Source organism: Tachysurus vachellii, chromosome 16 (assembly GCF_030014155.1).
Source record: "Tachysurus vachellii isolate PV-2020 chromosome 16, HZAU_Pvac_v1, whole genome shotgun sequence".
In the NCBI taxonomy this organism is placed as follows: domain Eukaryota; kingdom Metazoa; phylum Chordata; class Actinopteri; order Siluriformes; family Bagridae; genus Tachysurus; species Tachysurus vachellii.
Genome location: NC_083475.1, coordinates 17540410 through 17559137, shown reverse-complemented (window position 1 = coordinate 17559137; position 18728 = coordinate 17540410). Strand labels below are relative to the sequence as shown.

Here is an 18728-nt window from a genome sequence, read left to right as displayed (position 1 = left end):
GAGGTTAGAAGGATGTTCATGCAGGATTCATGATGACTGATGCAGGGAAACTACACTGTACATTTTCTGAGTTTATTTGAACTTAAAGCAGTAATGAACACGCAGGATTACAATAAAGACTGTAAATCATTTAGTGAGGTCTTGGTGGTTAAACTGGAACAGCAAAACACATGAAGTCTGTGTGTTTGCAACAAAAGATTGTAAGACTACGTACCGCTAGTGTACAGAAAGCTACATGAGGTTTTTATGACTGCAATAAACATTTCTAAAGCCGTATTTTTAACAAGTTTTCAACAACCTGATGACATCAGAACTCCCGAGTTGTAAAACGTGTGTGTGTGTGAAGAAAACGTGAAGAAATACAAAAGCACTAAGATTTCGACTTAAATGTTTCTAAAGACATGACAGCCTTGGTAGTTCTGTATAGCTAGCGTTTAATAAACTATTATTGAGAGTGTGTTTGTATATAAACTGCTTTTTGATCAACTGGACCGCTTAAGCTCTACAATGTGATTGGCTGAGCTGCATTTAGGAACGTTCAGTATTAGGTATGAGTAAGAGGCTCTTAACATGACATTTTCCAGGAAGTAATCCATAGAAAGTTAACGAAAATAAGTACAGAAATGAAGTTATGTGTAATAAAATGGAACGACTGGCAGGAGAATGTATTGAACACGAACAAATGGAGGTGCAAAAAGTCACAGAACACAGAGACACCAGCTGAAATCAGTAATCAGAAAGCAAACCTACCCCTTGTCAGTGGAAATGAATACCAGCTGGTTCAGTCCCAACTGATGGCCTATAAAAAAAGTGTTGCACCTTATTTCATGTTAATGTTTATTTCAATGTTAGATATCTGTGATGTTAAAGAAGAAAAGACATTCTGAAATCAGGTTTAAGGTTAAAAAAGTGAGGTGAGGTGGTTGTACAATGAATCTGAAGAGCGTGAGGTACGAACACAGGGTGTGAACACAGTTGATAGGAATTACTTTGAGTAGCTGAAGTTAAACAGCACATCACAAAATGTTTCATTAGTCTGATATCACCGGAATCTGAAGATTTGTTTATGCACTGATTTGATTTAGACTTATGTTGTGGATCATCTGGGAATATAAACATCCTGGTCCTGTTAGCAGCTGTGACCATGTCATCTTCAGCTCTCTCTTATATTTTGTCTTGAAGTTAATAAGACAAAAAGAAAAAAAAAAAAAATGCAGATCGTTGTTGTTAAGAAACTGGAAACCCTGAGGATTCTGACCCTGACTATAAGTGAACTTTGTGTAAAATTTTAATTACTTTAAAAACAAGACAAGGCATTAAAACCTACTGTCTGAGCTTCTGTTATAAAAATGATTCGACACCTCACCGATCAGATGTTTCTTTGCAGACAATCGATTAAGGCTACTATTTAAAGGTGATTCCCCCCCCCCCCCCACATTTCTCCTGAGCAACTTCATCTTCCCTACCTGTGTTTCATGCTAGTTTTTCTTTTTCTTTTTATTCATTACAAATTATAGTATTTCAGTTGATCTAGTTCAGTTTATTTTATAGATTGCTTTTAAAACTGTTTAATTCTGTTTTGGTTTTTTGGTCAATTTTGGCAAGATGATTTCAGCACACAATTAAACTACACTTTGCTGATGATGATTGGTGTTCACGTCCTCTCCAGCACCCAATGTCTTGTAGAGCTCCTTCAGCTCTCCAGGCTGAGGTGCCTTGGAGCCCGGAGTCATTGGCAGATCAAAATCAGAGGACACCTGGGAATCTGAAACTGGATCTTTGTGGCCTGCGATGTCGTTCTGGTTCTGTTCACAGTCAGTCAGATCAGACAAATGAAAAGCTTTTCCCGTGTGTGCGGTGTTACACTGTACAGGCTCTGTGTCGAGTTGACTGAGGCTCTCTAAAGCTGCCTCTGATACGTACGTCGACTGAGAGGAAGTCACATGACCAGATTCGGATTCGTCGTTGTCACTGAAGAGCTCGGGTGACTGTGGGGTCATCTGATCAGTAGACGGAGCCTGGCTGTTCTGACTGTTCTCCAGCTCACAGCTGTCATCGGTCACAACCGGCTCTGCCATAAAGAACGAACTCCAGGTGGGAGGAGCTGGCTTGGGAGTGGGCGGTGACATAACTTTGCAAGATGGAGTGGGAGTGGCATCTGCAGGAAGCTCCACCTTCTCCACATCATCATCATCATCATCATCATTGGACTCTGTGCAGTCCATGTAGTTGGATGTCTGAATCGATGTCTGCAGCTGTGGAAGAATTTGTGTCTCTGTGAGCTCAAGATCTGATTTTTCCACACTGTGGTGCTCTTTCTCCAGATTCACAGCAAGCTTCTTTCTCATTGGTGCTACAGCAACATCCTCAAAAAGCTCATCGTCAGTGTCCGAGCCTGGGACACAAAAACGCAATACATAGAAGGAGTGTAAACGATACGCTCAGGACGTGGTTCGAATTGATTCACGATACTGACAAAGATACAACATGAGTATCACAGTTAATATCTGAGATTATTTCTAATTTATTTTTCCATATTGGAATTTTTATGCATTTGTATCTATATGTTCTGGTTACAAATAACGTATAACTTTTTCAGACTCGATTAAAATCTCATCTTTGGACGATATTAGAAGTATAAAAAGTATGAAAGTATAAAGTATGAAAAGATAGAACAAACTTCACAATAAATATTGGGACAATTATAAAACTCTTATTGTCGTTTTTCAGTATGAACTCTAAAGGAAAGTAAAGAGAATGTAAAATGTCATGAGTCCAGGGCCAGGACTCATAAAGAGTATAAGAATGATCTCAGAGAGCTCTTAAGTTAGCTTAAAAATGTCTACCTAGAAATCTTATCTTAAGAGTGATTCAGGACCAATCTCATAGCAACTCTGAGCAAGGAACATTCATTTATCTTCTACCGCTTATCCGAACTACCTCGGGTCACGGGGAGCCTGTGCCTATCTCAGGTGTCATCGGGCATCAAGGCAGGATACACCCTGGACGGAGTGCCAACCCATCGCAGGGCACACACACACTCTCATTCACTCACGTAATCACACACTACGGACAATTTTTCCAGAGATGTCAATCAACCTACCATGCATGTCTTTGGACCGGGGGAGGAAACCGGAGTACCCGGAGGAAACCCCCGAGGCACGGGGAGAACATGCAAACTCCACACACACAAGGCGGAGGCGGGAATCGAACCCCCAACCCTGGAGGTGTGAGGCGAACGTGCTAACCACTAAGCCACCGTGCCCCAAGCAAGGAACCACAACAACTTTTTTTTTTTAAATTTTGGATTGAGGTGGAGAATTTAATTAAGAAAAAATTGAACATTGAATTGCAGTCGAGTGGACTCGATATAATGATACACTTTAATGATCATGGGATTGAAAAAGAGAAGGCATATTTCATACAATTGTTAATATTAATGTGAAAATTTCACATTCATAAAATGAAATGGTCTTGACTCCAAGCCAAATTTTCTTTGCTCTAAAAATGATTTCAAGCTTTATTGTTCTGTTTTGTGTAATTGTTGAACCAAAAAGGCAATTTGAGCTTATAATATTGTAAGCAGATATGATGTATAGGGTAGCATCCTTTTCCTTTTGTTTCTTATAATTTTGTTCTTGTCCTCTGGCATTGTTGTTATTTCTTTTATTTTAGTTGCTGTATATTTGTACTTTAAAGAATATATCTCATTGTATTGTTGGTTTATGGCATTAATAATAATAATTAAAAAAAAAAAAACTTTTATCTTAGAGAGGAGGCGGGGCTTAACCCGTTACTAGGTATGACACATTCTTTTAAAGACTTCTTAGCCAAAAAATGAATTGGAACACTTTTAAAATCTGGTCTATTATAAGCCTTTATGTTAAGATATGAGTCTATATCATGTAGGGATTATGTTTATGATCGATCATATTAGAGATGTTCTAACATCTGTATGTTACAAATGTAATAAATGTAAACATCTCAGACACAGAGAAGAAATGTCATAGAGACCAGTTATATAATGTTTGCCGATACGGCATTTCGGTTCTGTTTGAGACATATTAGTCTATATAAGGATATATCTCTAAATGCCATAGCTGCGCTGTATCTCCAAATGCAATTTCTTCTCCCTCTTCACCTTTCAGCCATTTTCTCCTCTGGTAAAGAAATTCTTAATCCTCATAAAAGTCCTCCTCACTACTCTTATAAATTTTTGACCTTATGAGCACTTTTAAGTGTTAAGATGCTTTATGAATAACTTATCTTTACTAGGATCTTCTCTTTCATTTTTAAGGGAAAACACTCACATTTTAAGAGTCTTCTTACAATCTCGTCACTAGGAGAAACTCTTTGCACTAATAATGTTCATGAATATTGGCCCAGATCATTTAGAAAATGTTAGCCCTGAATACAGAAAGAAAAATAATTAAAAAGAGATTTGTTCATCATAATGACGTAATCGTAATGTTTGTTGATATCCAGTAAATACCAGAAAACAGTTAACTAAACATATTTCTGTTCATTTGTTACTTTTTTTTTTTTACTACAGAAGAAGAGGACTGCCTTGCCTTAGTACTGTGTGTGTGTGTGTGTGTGTGTGTGTGTGTATATATATTAGATTGTATTTATACATATTATAAATTTACTTTAAACAAACCCCCATGGGATAAGAGACACATCTTGCTTTTGACTCATTATCTACATTAACATCTTATGTACAGTAGCAAAAAAAAAGACAGAATTAGGTGTAATACCGTGTGACATGGACTTTATTCTGGCTCGTTTCAGCTTCCCAAGAGGCTTATAGACAATCTGGTCCCCGTCGGCGTGTTTTCTACGCATAAGGTTCAGCCTGAAAAAAGTAGCCATGGTTTCTTGTAGATCAGGTAAGCGATAGGTTTTACAAAAATTCCTTCATGACGTGTATGAAAACTTACAGCTCCGAGACGTCCTCCACGGTGCGACCCGGTGGAACCACGTTGGGGTAAATATGAACAGGACTGATGTAGGAGAGGAAATCTTTGATCTGAGTACAGAGAAATGTACAGAATATACAGTACACTGACTGACTGAGTAGAATTATAACAAACATAACATCTAATCATCTTGTAAAGATCTTTCTTACCTCAGAGTATGAAGAATGAAAAGAGAAGCAAGCCCTGTAGGAGCTTTCACCCATCCTGAAAAAGTCACAGTAAAACTTTTATCCGTTTGTGTATCTTTAATTCCTTTAACTCTCTTCTCTCATCATAATCTGTTTTTTTCCCATTATACTCCTTATATTTCTTCTGAGTCTTTATCTTTAAACTTCAGCCAGTAAAGGTGCAGCCCTGAAATGAATTTAGACCCTCGCCACACTATAGTGCAAAAGTTTACACACCCATGTTTACTAGCTGAAGATGAAATAAAAATGTATCTTGCGCATGCACAAAAACAATGATGTTTTGTGATAACTCAAGCTTAGGAGTTTCCAAACCTAATATGAAGAAGGTTCATTTTGTTGTGTTGTGTACAAACGTTTCTACATATTAATTATAGGGAAAGTTTTGTATTCTTAAAAAAATGGCATATATACATACATATACACGGTATGACATGTATATTGAGACCACCAAAGACAACCACATGAGGTCTTTTCTTTAGTAGGAACAGCACGGACACACTGAACACTGACTGTCTCACTGTGCCATTATACACACTATCCATTCACTATAATTTCACTATAATTTCACAATAATTACAGTACAATAGGTACTTTAATACAATACCATACCCAATAGCACAACATGTGAATTATTATAGAATGTGCAGTATGTTTTTAGTTCCCTAGAACCTTTTTGTATGTATGTATGTGTTTGCATGTACATGTTTGTGTGTGTGTGTGTATATATACATATACAGTGTAACTTGAAAGTTTGTGAACCGTTTAGAAATGTCTATATCCCTGCATAAATATGACCCAAAACATCATCAGATTTTTACACAAGTCCTAAATGTAAAGAAAGTGAAAGTGATTCATTATTGAGAAAAATGATCCAGCATTATATATTGTGACATGAAAAGTATGTGGACCTTTAATATCAGTATCTTTTGTCACGTCTTGTGCAGAAATAACTGCAAGTAAAGTTTCCAGTAACTGTTGATCAGTCCTGCACAACAGCTTGGAAGAATTCTATCCCATTCCTCAGTACAGAAGAGCTTCAACACTGGGATTTTGGTGGGTGTCCTCACATGAACTGCTTGCTTCAGGTCCTTCCACAACACTTCTTTTGGATTAAGGTGAGGGGACGTTGACGTGGCCATTCAAAAACATTAGCTTTGTTCCTTTTTAATCATTCTTTGGTAAACAGAATTGACATTTTTACTCTTGAGATTCAGTTCATAAACAGATGTCTTGCAAATTTCCTTTAGATTCCATTGGTATAATCTGAATTGATTGTTCCATCAATGATGGCAAACTGTCCTGGCACAGATGCAGCAATACGGGTCCAAAGCATGATACCACCATGTTTCACAGAAGGTTATTATTCTGGAATTCAGTATAAAAAATGCTTTTCGTTTTAAACCAAAAAGTTTTATTTTGATCTCATTGCTCCACAAATTATTTTTCCAATAGTCCTCTTGCTTGTCCACATGATCTTTAGCAAACGTCATGGTCAGGCAACAATGTCCTTTTTGGAGAGTAGCGACTTTCTCCTTGCACAACGAGGTTCTTCAGTGTTCACCTGATGGCAGACTCACAAACATTAACGTTAGCCAAAGTAAAAGAGGCCTTAAGTTGCTTATAAACTATTACATATCTTGCTTTGGAGTGATCTTTGTTGGTTTACCACTTCTGGGAATGTACAATGGTCTTAAATTTCCTCCATTTGTACAGAATCTGTCTGACTACAGATTTTATTTATAGAGTTCAGACACTTTAGAGATGGTTTTGTAACCTTTTCCAGTCCTATGAGCAACAATAATTCTTTTTCTGAAGTCCTCAGAAATCTCCATTTGTGCCATGATCCACTTCCACAAAAACGGCTCACGAATATCAGCCTTTTATAGATCTCTGTTCTTTATATAAAACAAGACACTCACTGATTGTCATCCCACTGAAAACAGAAACTGTAAATTGACCTTGAAATTAAATACTAATTCTAGAGGTTCACATACTTCACAGATATATAATATTACATTTAATATGTATATATACACACAATACACAATACATACACATAAACACCCTATATGATAGATAGATAGATAGATAGATAGATAGATAGATAGATAGATAGATACTGTAGATAGATAGATAGATAGATAGATAGATAGATAGATAGATAGATAGATTGATAGATAGATAGATAGATAGATACTGTAGATCGATTGATAGATACTCTAGATCGATCCATAGATAGATAGATAGATAGATAGATAGACAGACAGACAGACAGACAGACAGACAGATAGATAGACAGACAGATAGATAGATAGATAGATAGATAGATAGATAGATAGATAGATAGATAGATACTGTAGATCGATCCATACTGTAGATAGATAGATAGATAGATAGATAGATAGATAGATACTGTAGATCGATCCATACTGTAGATAGATAGATAGATAGATAGATACTGTAGATCGATCCATACTGTAGATAGATAGATAGATAGATAGATAGATAGATAGATAGATAGATACTGTAGATCGATCCATACTGTAGATAGATAGATAGATAGATAGATAGATAGATAGATAGATAGATAGATAGATAGATACTGTAGATCGATCCATACTGTAGATAGATAGATAGATAGATAGATAGATAGATAGATAGATACTGTAGATCGATCCATAGATAGATAGATAGATAGATAGATAGATAGATACTGTACTTGACGATGACGTTGGTCTTCCTGGTCCGTTCTCCAAACCACATAGTGGAGGGTTTGATGCTGATTATGCGCAGTGGTGTACCATCTGATGCTAAAGAGCCACACGGCAGTCTGTTTGTCCTGAACAGCTCATCGTCCTGTGAGAAGCAGAGAATAATTACACTGAAACGTTCGACGGCAGAGCGGTGCACATTAATCAGTGCAGGAAGTGTAACATGCCTTGGGGTGCCTGCAGGCGTGGATTTGTGTTGCTCTGTTTGTGGTCACGTGCTCCAGGATTTCTGGCATTTGTCTGAACATTTTCAAGCTGTTCACATGAACCTGCACCAAAACCCCAGAGATTCAAATCATGAATCATAAATAAATTAAAATAAAAAAATAAAAATACAACACCGCCAAATGTTTACCCACGTACCTGATACATGGATGATGTTTTTATTTCTTAATTATTAGTACCTGTGAATTAAATTCCTGCCCCAGGTTGGTGAAGAGATATTCATAACCATATGCTGCTTTGCAGTTCAACCAAACGACGTGGTATGGACTCCGACAAATCCAGTCTTGTACCAGCTTCCTGACACCAGTCAGACAAGCCTCCTACACAGGACATCACATTACACTCACATACACTAACTCCTTACACTGAGAGAACCTAAATGTGGCGAGAACACCAAACTATTTCAGCTGAAGGCAAGAGTATGTACACCCATAAAATAAATACAAAGAAATTACAGACATACACTGTATATAAATAAACGTTCAGTTTAGAGTGTTAAGATTTACAGATAATGACCTTATACGTCATCGCTTTACAATTCTCAAATATGATTAGTAAGAAGTTCAGGAGCGGGAAAAAGGAGTTTCTATCTGTTATGATGTGAATGATAGCATAAACCAATTGTTTTCATGGATGATACAATTTGTGACATCTTGCTCTATATATAAACACACACACTATTTATACGTTATACATATATTTTTATACACACACACTAAACTATGTACAAGATAAATATTGATACAACAATGTTTAACATTATGGGTCAGAAAACCTTTGCTCTCAACCATATAACTGCACTATATGGCCAAGTCAAAAATACTTACTCGGCTCGGGATCTGATAGAACCTGGGGTCGTAGAACGTGCTGTCCAAATACACAGTCTGAATGTCTTTAACTCTGTAACAAAGCATATAGCACAGAGTCATTTATATATACATTCCACTTAGTTGCTTTTACTTACTTTACATTTTACAGCATTTGGCATTTGCCCTTATCCACAGCACTTATCTCGTTTATATACCCCTGAGTAATTGAGGGTTAAAGGCATTGCTCGAGGGTCCAGCAGTGGACGCTTGGTGGACCTGTGACTTAAACAGACTCCGATCATTCGTCCGATGCCTTTAGCACTAAGCTAACACATCTCACCACTTCCCACATCTCAGGGACTCAACAGCAGCAGCTTTGTGAGGCCGAGATTTATAACCACAACCGTCTGATCATTAGCCACAACTTCTCTTTAGTATCAGAAGTTAATGTTATTTCACAATTCACTGCATTTTACTTCACTTTTAAAAGTGTGTTGCAGTCATGTTACACTGAAATGCAATCGCTGTCCAATGCAGTGGCAGCTTGGTGATTCTGGGATTTGAACTCACAACCTTCTGATAGTAGTCCAACGGCTTAATCACCGAGCTCCCCATTTTTGTTCACATATTTCTCCTGAAGCATTCATACATACATCATACATCTGTGCTAAACCTGCCTATGCCTCAGCAACATGAAGCATGAGGAGATGAAAATGTGTCACATCACAACTATATGCGATGCTTCACACCTGTTCCCAGAGTGCAGATGCTCCATCCTCGCTACGTCTCCAGCAGCCAGTCGGAAATCTCCGGTGTACAGCACGGTGCCCTGAGCCCCCTCAAAGAGAAACCTGTAGGAAGACAAAAAAAAGCACAATTCCATTTAAATCTTTACTCATATAGATAATACAGAGCATAATACAATACACACACATCTGTGAATTTATTATCATTTTAATACTGATGATGGGGAGAATATGTAAATGAGCATAGACAGTTTTTTCCGAAGGATGTGTTCACTGTACAGATAGACCATAGATTGTGTCTTAATTGAACGATCTATGTTTGCATGTCTGTATGTTTTGTTACAGACTTGACATTTCAATGCCTCTAAACATGACAATGAACAAAACGGACTCTGATTGGTTGCTTTATATGTCAGTCAGATGCCCTCTTGGGAGATCCTTGGAGAATAAAAGCTGCTATGGAGTCCAGACTGCTGCCAGTCTGATGCGCTCTAGCTACATGAGATAATGTAGCACCATGGTCTAGCCACATGAGATAATGTAGCACCATGGTCTAGCCACATGAGATAATGTAGCACCATGGTCTAGCTGCATGAGATAATGTAGCACCATGGTCTAGCTACATGAGATAATGTAGCACCATGGTCTAGCTACATGAGATAATGTAGCACCATGGTCTAGCTACATGAGATAATGTAGCACCATGGTCTAGCTACATGAGATAATGTAGCACCATGGTCTAGCTACATGAGATAATGTAGCACCATGGTCTAGCTGCATGAGATAATGTAGCACCATGGTCTAGCTACATGAGATAATGTAGCACCATGGTCTAGCTACATGAGATAATGTAGCACCATGGTCTAGCTGCATGAGATAATGTAGCACCATGGTCTAGCTACATGAGATAATGTAGCACCATGGTCTAGCTACATGAGATAATGTAGCACCATGGTCTAGCTGCATGAGATAATGTAGCACCATGGTCTAGCTGCATGAGATAATGTAGCACCATGGTCTAGCTACATGAGATAATGTAGCACCATGGTCCTGGAGGAACGCTGTTGTTTCATTTCACTGTGTACTGCACCATATTAAAGCTTCTTGACTTGACCCTTGATCTGATTCGCAGTGCTGCTAACAATAACCACATACATGACTGATCCGGGGCAATGTCCAGCCGGCAGCAACGTCACGACAACATCTTCCACCTGAGAATACACGACAAGCATTCGATAAATGAAACCGGAACATGTTTACATCGTAAGCAGTGAGGATCATATGTCATTTCTGCCAGGAATCCTGAGAACACAACATACCTCAGCTCTTACTTCCTGCTCTGTAAAGACTGGTGTGTGTGATATAAGTGTAATATATCCTCAGGGCCTGGGATCTAACAAACTTCACTACCTTCTGGACACTGTCTACAAGCCACGCCGTGACTTTAACTACGGAAATATTTATATTTGGGGTATTTCACCATTATGTTTAGGTTTTTTCTTGTGTTTTTTACACTTGCTGCATCAGTTATTCTGTGTGCAATATGCATAATGATAAAAATAAATTGACTTTAAATAAGTTCCCTAATTAGTGAACTAGAATCCACGTATCCAAGTATTTACTTTTTTAGTTAATATGTAATGTTGAAGTAAAGCCAGAGTCTCAGCAATCAATAAATTGTACAGTCCGTTAGAGGGGTGTTGGCTAAAGTGTTATTTAAGGGTTTGTTTCTTAAAAAAAGGCTTGTAGACATATTAGATGTTTTACTGTTAAAATCAATGATTTATTTTCAGAATCAAAATACTTTCTTGTTAATTTGTTTGGGAGGTTTTTTTTTATTATTAATTCATAGCTAAGAAGACAAAAAAACAAACGTAGCATGTCTGAGCTCACCTCTCCTGTAACTTCATCAGTCAGTGATACGTGTGTCGGACTGTCCAATTCAAGAGCAACCTGGAATCCCATCATTTCAGACAGTGAGCATATCTATGAATAAAATACATTTATCTAAAGAAATAAGCATTTTCCTGTAACTTACAATGCGGTCTTCCCAGAAGTCATATTTTGGGTTGTTGAGTAGGAGCTCCTTTGTGACAAATGAGCAGTACAACTTTACAGTTAAGCTACAACAACAACAAAAAGTTTGGTCATTTATTAAGTTAGGAATATAATAATATAAAATAAAAATAATCTTTAAGTCTGTGATGCAAGGCGGCTTGACGTAAAACACTAACAATATTTCGTTGTTTGTTTTCTTTAATGACATGATGTGCTTTTTATCCATTTATATTTACATTTAATGCTATGGATCATCCATAAGACATTTCAGTTCCTGTCATCACTTGCGTATGGTAACTAGAGTCATTCCCTCACTAGCATCCCTTTTTTCTCTCTCTCTTGAAGATAACAACTTGAATTTAAATTTGAAACAAGACAGAACTATATTTGCCTTAAATACCCTGAAAATATACTTCAAACCGGAGGGAAGCTACTGTAGAAAACTATTTTCCTTACTTATACCTTGGGAATCAATCCAGTAAACCAATCAATACAATGAATCCATCCATCAATCCCTTGTTTGGTTTAAAATCTAATCAGGTCACCTCATAAATCCTGCAAACATTCAGCCCTTCATTCTGGAGAACGGTAAAGCCTTAACCACTTAAAAAACACAGCTCCTTATAATAATATTATTACCTAGAGACTCGTCCGTCACGAGGACTTAATGTGGTGGGTTTTTTTTTACAAACCACTGACACTGGAGACTCCTTCTAGTAACGTTAAGTAAACATCTCTGTATTGAAAGTTTAACCGTATTATTATAGGCAGCGGACTGAAGGTAGCTGATGTCGACAGACTGAACAAACTCTTCCATGAGCCCGGTGATGTTGTGGGTTTGGAGCTGAACTCTCTGACTGTAGTGTCACTAAGGATGTTGTCTAAGTTACTGACCATCTCAGACAACATCTTCCACCATCTCCACGATGTCCTGGACGGATCCAGGAGTACGTTCAGTCTCAGACTTTCTAATTCCTCTGTACAACAACACATCTCACTGTGCATCAATACACCTTTACCTGTACAGGTATTTAAACTGTGTATTAAAGTCTCTATGTTTATATTCTTATGTGTTGTGATTAATGACTGATGACTACACACATTTCTTTGGTGAATGATTGGAACTGAGCTGATGTTACAGAAAAGTAAACAGAGTAATGTAAATAAAGATAAAGGTTTGTTTTGGAGTCTATGAGTTTCTTACCTAAACTTTAATTTTCTCTTCAGTAAAGGTCCTTTTAATCCTTTCATATGATCTGTAATGACACTTTCGTGTTAAACTGGGATATTAATCAACAACTGATGTATCAGACAGTATATTAAAAAAAGGTAAAAGATAAGAATTTAAGAGTTTGAATGAAATATAAGCTACAGTACCTTTGTGACAGTGAGACAGAAAATAAGCTCTGGCGTGAAGATTTTCTCTGTCGAATCTGTCAATAGAGATGGTTGGATATTCCTTCATCCGTCCAGGAAAGGAACTCATTTTAACTTTAACTTAACTATCTAACTTTATATACAGGTTTAAGCTGAGAAAGAAGATCCTGGGTCTCTGAAAACGTCCCATTCATACATTTACTCTCATTTAAACTCATGCAACATCAACACACCATACCAGGAAACAAGAAAAGCGAGGTTGCCAGATATGCGGCCTAAAAATAACCGCTTTACTGAAACTACAGGTTTGACTAAAAGTCATAAAAGGATTTTCATCTCGAAAGTTAAAATTATCACTGCGAAAAAAATAAATAAATCATTATAATAATCATTATAATTATTATGAATAGTAATAATAATAATAATAATAATAAATATTATTAATAATAACTATTAATAATAATAATAATAATAATAATAATACAATAACAACAATAATAATACCATAACAACAATACTAATAATAATCAAAAATTTGAAATAAATATGAATATATTATCTCACATAATCATTTCTATATTACACCACAACACTTGAATTATCTGGGTTATTATAATTTGTTGTAAAATATAAAACATTCAAATCAGAGGTTTATTTTAATTTTAATCTAACTTTAATAATTCACAGATTATTGTTTAATAAAGAAATCATATGCTTATTGATATAGAGATGTGTATTTAACATTAATGGTTTTATACTGAGCTGAATCACATCAGTTTATTGGTAATAATTTCCTAGACAGCTTTTGTTATGTAATGAATAGCAACATGTTAAATTATTCATTCATTTTCTACCGCTTATCCGAACTACCTCTGGTCACGGGGAGCCTGTGCCTATCTCAGGAGTACCCGGAGGAAACCCCCGAGGCACGGGGAGAACATGCAAACTCCACACACACAAGGTGGAGGCGGGAATCGAACCCCGACCCTGGAGGTGTGAGGCGAACGTGCTAACCACTAAGCCACCGTGCTTTGTTTAGGTTAGGTCAACTTTATTATCCCCGAGGGGCAATTTGTTTCACAGTCAGCATACAATCCCAAACACACAACAACAGAAGAAAAGAGGTGGCTTAGTGGTTAGCACGTTCGCCTCACACCTCCAGGGTCGGGGTTCGATTCCCACCTTGTGTGTGTGGAGTTTGCATGTTCTCCCCGTGCCTCGGGGGTTTCCTCCGGGTACTCCGGTTTCCTCCCCCGGTCCAAAGACATGCATGGTAGGTTGATTGGCATCTCTGGAAAATTGTCCGTAGTGTGTGAATGAGTGTGTGTGTGTGCCCTGCGATGGGTTGGCACTCCGTCCAGGGTGTATCCTGCCTTGATGCCCGATGACACCTGAGATAGGCACAGGCTCCCCGTGACCCGAGGTAGTTCGGATAAGCGGTAGAAGATGAATGAAGTATTTATAAACCCAATAGCAACTGGTACAAAATAATTTTTAAATCTATTTGTCCTGCAAAGCGGTAAAGAATATCTACGTGAAGAATTTAACAACATAAAAAGATTCTGCAGGGGATGTGGCTGGAATCTCTTAACATTAACTCGGCCTTCCTCAGAGTCCTTGCTTTATACAAACTGTTTAAATCAATCAGGTTGGTGCCGACAATCTTACCTCACACTTTAACAATACCCTTGAAGTCTATTTCTATTTTTCAGATTAAGTGATCCATACCAACACACAAATGTAAAAGTAATAACTGACTCAATAAAACAAGAATAAAACATCTTCATAAAAGTCCTATCCACTTTAAAACCACAGAGTTTCCGTAAAAAATACATACGCTGGTGGGCTTTTTTTTACAAACAGCATCCACATGAGCCCCAAAAGTCAAATTATTTATTAAGACCTGAATAGTGCAATACTTAGAAATAATAAAGAATATTTTTATATTTATATTTACATTTACAGCATTTGGCAGACTCCCTTATCCAGAGTGACGTACATAAGACCTGTTTCGCAAAGAACACCAATAAATACCTGAATATTATTGTTACGTACAACAATTTATATATTGACAAGCAAGGATTAGGCCCAATTCTAATAAATTGAAGGCTGGTCTGCTATTAAATATGAGAAGAGACCATCTTCCATGGCAGATAATAAATGTCTCAATTATTTTAATTATGCTTTTTTATTTTCTCTAGAAACCCAAACACAAAATACACCACAGAGATTTAACAAGTTGTTCATTGGTGTGCTTCATATGCGGATCTGGCAACATCGTAGCACACGTAGAGCGCCGTCTAGCGGTTAACAATAAATATGACGCGTTTAATGTATTGACGACGGCTTTTTTAAGGACTAACCTAGCGTCAAAAAAGTGAATACATTACAATTAAATAAACAAACAAACAAACAAACAAACAAACAAATAAATAAATAGAACATAGGTCGTTTATCACTTAACGTTTATTGTCCAGTTTATTTAAAAATTAAAACAGGAAACTCCGGGATTACTTGCGGTTGGCCAACCATATAACGTCAACTTACTTCCGGTGACAGCACGGTTGCTTAGCAACAATAAACAAGCACTTCCTTTTAGAGACTGGTGCAAGATCCATTATTTCACTAATGAAAAACAAAATGCAATTTGTTTTAAACTTTTAAAACTGCACTTTATTATAAAGTTTCAACTAGCGCATTTAGCAACAAAGTAAGTCGTTAGCTAAATCGACTAGTGGTTTATCATCTAGTTAGTGAATGAAGTATAGACATTTGTTTGCTTGTTTGTTTTAGTGTCAATAATCTAAGAGCTGCCTTGTCTTTCAGGTCAATAAGAGAGATGTCAGGAGATAACAACTCCCAGCCCAAGTCCATGAGCCGAGCGAGGATGTGGACGGATGATGTGGAGAATCTCTACAGATTTCAGCAGGCAGGCTACAGGGATGAGCTGGAGTACAGGCAAATTAAACAAATGGAGGTAACAGATTCCACCTGGATTCATCACACCTCACATCAAAATCATCCACACATCTTGTTCTCATTCAGTCATCTTCAGTAAGCGCTTTATTGTGGTCAGGATCATCATATGGCTCTTCAGTATGTCCTGGGAATCACATGACACCTCATCATACAAGTGTAAATGAATGTACTTCATCCACCAGATAGGACACCAGGGAACCAAGAGGAAATCCATGAAGATTTTTAATTGATTTAATTGTAATTTTGAATTCTAGCTTTTCATAACTTGTTCTTTATACTTTCTGTGCTCTGTGATGTTTCAGATTGACCGCTGGCCAGAAACAGGGTTCGTAAAGAAGCTTCAGCGCCGAGACAACACGTTTTATTACTATAGCAAAAAGCGGGAGTGTGAGGACAGAGAAGTGCACAAAGTCAAAGTGTATGTGTACTGACCTGCTTTGGCACTTCTGGCTTTCAGTCTATCTCTCTTCTGGTGATTTTTAATAAAGACTGCAAGCTGAAAGATAATCTGTTGTATTGTCTGTCTGTGAATTAAAGAAAAGACATTTAATACATAAAACATAAGAACTACAACTGCTATTATTATTATTATTATTATTATTATTATTATTGCTGCGTCTCATCCTTTAAACTTCTGATTTCCTGCTGTGTGTGAAAATATGATCATTAAAACAGTGCGTTTATTGCAACTTTAAAGGCTTTATCATCTTTATCAGAAAATAAAATAAAGAAAGTGAAAAGTGACGTGACATACAGCTAAGTACGGTGACCCATACTCAGAATTCATTCTCTGCATTTAACCCATCCAAAGTGCACACACAGCAGTCAACACACACACACTGTGAACACACAAGTGGGTAGCCTTTATGCTGCGGCACCTGGGGAGCAGTTGGGTGGTTTGGTGCCTTGCTCAAGGGCACCTCAGTCGTGGTATTGCTGGCCCGAGACTCGCACCCCCAACCTTAGGGCTAGGAGTCAAACTGCCCCAGGTTTTCGCATATCCCAGGTTATTATGAGCCTGGGGTAAGAGCACAGGGTCAGCCATCGTGCGGGTGAGGTTAAGGGCCTTGCTCAAGGACCCAACGTAGATGTTTCAGCAGCTTGTGGGCTTGAACCCCGACCTTCTGATTAGGAACCCAGTGCCTTGCTCGCTGGACCATCACATCCTCACAAGATATGATTTCATATGATTTGGGTTCCAGAGCCTAAGCTGTGTGTGGAGGCGAGCCCAACTATCAATAGTCGGTATCTCTCAATCTCCCGCACCAGCTCAGGCTCCTTCCCCCCAGCGTGGTGACATTCCATGTACCTATAGCCAGATTCCGTGTCCGGGGATTGGGTCGCCGAGGCCCCCGCCAAGGACTATCGGTCGGCCTCGAAGAAATTCAGGCAAACCGTTCGGTGCCTCAGGAGGGGGAAGCAGTGCCCTGCGCACACTGTTTACAGTGGGAGTGGGAATCTGCTGACTTCGACTGGGGACATTCTCGGACGGTGGAAGGAGTACTTCGAGGTTCTCCTCAACCCCACCGACATGTCTTCTACTGAGGAAGCAGAGGCCGAGGGCTCAGTTGTGGACTCATCGATCCCCCAAGCTGAGGTCACTGAGGTAGTTGAGAAGCTCCTCAGTGGCAAGGCACCGGGGGTGGATGAGATCCGCCCTGAGTACCTCAAGTCTCTGGATGTTGTGGGGCTGTCTTGGTTGACACGCCTCTGCAACATCGCGTGGCGGTTGGGGACAGTGCCTCTGGACTGGCAGACTGGGGTGGTGGTCCTTCTGTTTAAGAAGGGGGACCGGAGGGTGTGTTCCAACTACAGGGGGATCACACTCCTCAGCCTCCCCGGAAAGGTCTATGCCAGGGTACTGGAGAGGAGAATTCGGCCGATAGTCGAACCTCGGATACAGGAGGAACAATGCGGGTTTCGTTACGGTCGTGGAACACTGGACCATCTCTATACCCTCGCCAGGTTGCTGGAGGGTTCATGGGAGTTTGCCCAACCAGTCCACATGTGCTTTGTGGATCTGGAGAAGGCATTCGACTGTGTCCCTTTTGGTGACCTGTGGGGGGTGCTCTGGGAGTATGGGGTCCGGGGCCCTCTGCTAAGGGCTGTCCGGTCCCTATATGACCGGAGCAGGAGTTTGGTTCGCATTGCCGGCAGTAAGTCAGACTTGTTCCCGGTGCATGTTGGACTCCGGCAAGGCTGCCCTTTGTCACCGGTCCTGTTCATTATTTATATGGACAGGATTTCTAGGCGCAGTCGGGGGCCAGAGGGAGTCCGGTTTTGGGACCACGGGATTTCGTCTCTGCTTTTTGCAGATGATGTTGTCCCGTTGGCTTCCTCAAATCAGTGTGCACTGGGACGGTTTGCAGCTGAGTGTGAAGCGGCGGGGATGAGAATCAGCACCTCCAAGTCCGAGGCCATGGTTCTCAGCCAGAGAAGGGTGGCTTGTCCCCTTCAGGTTGGTGGATAGCTCCTCCCTCAAGTGGAGGAGTTTAAGTATATTGGGGTCTTGTTCACGAGTGAGGGGAGTGGGAGATCGACAGGCGGATCTTCTGCAGTGATGCGGTCGATATACCGGTCTGTTGTGGTGAAGAAA

The 18728-nt window shown here is 39.0% G+C and overlaps 2 protein-coding genes across 3 annotated transcripts; one reads left to right on the top strand and one right to left on the bottom strand.

Annotated features, from left to right (window-relative positions):
* Positions 1 to 84: 84 nt before the first annotated feature.
* Positions 85 to 13388, bottom strand: dclre1c (DNA cross-link repair 1C, PSO2 homolog (S. cerevisiae)). 2 transcript variants are annotated; one of them, XM_060889193.1, is made up of 14 exons: positions 13154 to 13388; positions 12981 to 13032; positions 11757 to 11841; positions 11612 to 11671; positions 10874 to 10929; positions 9722 to 9823; positions 8991 to 9063; positions 8343 to 8483; positions 8106 to 8207; positions 7887 to 8023; positions 5129 to 5183; positions 4941 to 5029; positions 4758 to 4855; positions 86 to 2395 (listed from the first exon to the last, which is right to left on the bottom strand). In XM_060889193.1, exons 1-14 carry the CDS (start codon positions 13260 to 13262, stop codon positions 1623 to 1625), a joined length of 1932 nt encoding a protein of 643 aa, XP_060745176.1. In that variant the 5' UTR covers positions 13263 to 13388; the 3' UTR covers positions 86 to 1622. The 2 variants fall into 2 exon arrangements, with proteins under 2 accessions (XP_060745177.1, XP_060745176.1); XM_060889194.1 differs by lacking the exons at positions 11757 to 11841; positions 13154 to 13388 and having other exon boundaries at positions 85 to 2395; positions 11612 to 11704; positions 12981 to 13022.
* Positions 13389 to 15992: 2604 nt separating this feature from the next.
* Positions 15993 to 16639, top strand: meig1 (meiosis/spermiogenesis associated 1). The gene is made up of 2 exons (XM_060889177.1): positions 15993 to 16130; positions 16435 to 16639. Exons 1-2 carry the CDS (start codon positions 15993 to 15995, stop codon positions 16561 to 16563), a joined length of 267 nt encoding a protein of 88 aa, XP_060745160.1. The 3' UTR covers positions 16564 to 16639.
* Positions 16640 to 18728: the final 2089 nt, after the last annotated feature.

Bases quoted from the DNA above. Each gene is read 5' to 3' on its own strand.
- dclre1c (XM_060889193.1), bottom strand. From the start codon at position 13,262: ATGAGTTCCTTTCCTGGACGGATGAAGGAATATCCAACCATCTCTATT. The intron at 9,064-9,721 runs GTGTGAAGCATC...GCTTTGTTACAG, and splicing joins CATCTGCACTCTGGGAACAG to AGTTAAAGACATTCAGACTG. The intron at 4,856-4,940 runs GTAAGTTTTCAT...TACTTTTTTCAG, and splicing joins GTGGAGGACGTCTCGGAGCT to GCTGAACCTTATGCGTAGAA.
- meig1 (XM_060889177.1), top strand. From the start codon at position 15,993: ATGTCAGGAGATAACAACTCCCAGCCCAAGTCCATGAGCCGAGCGAGG. The intron at 16,131-16,434 runs GTAACAGATTCC...GTGATGTTTCAG, and splicing joins GGCAAATTAAACAAATGGAG to ATTGACCGCTGGCCAGAAAC.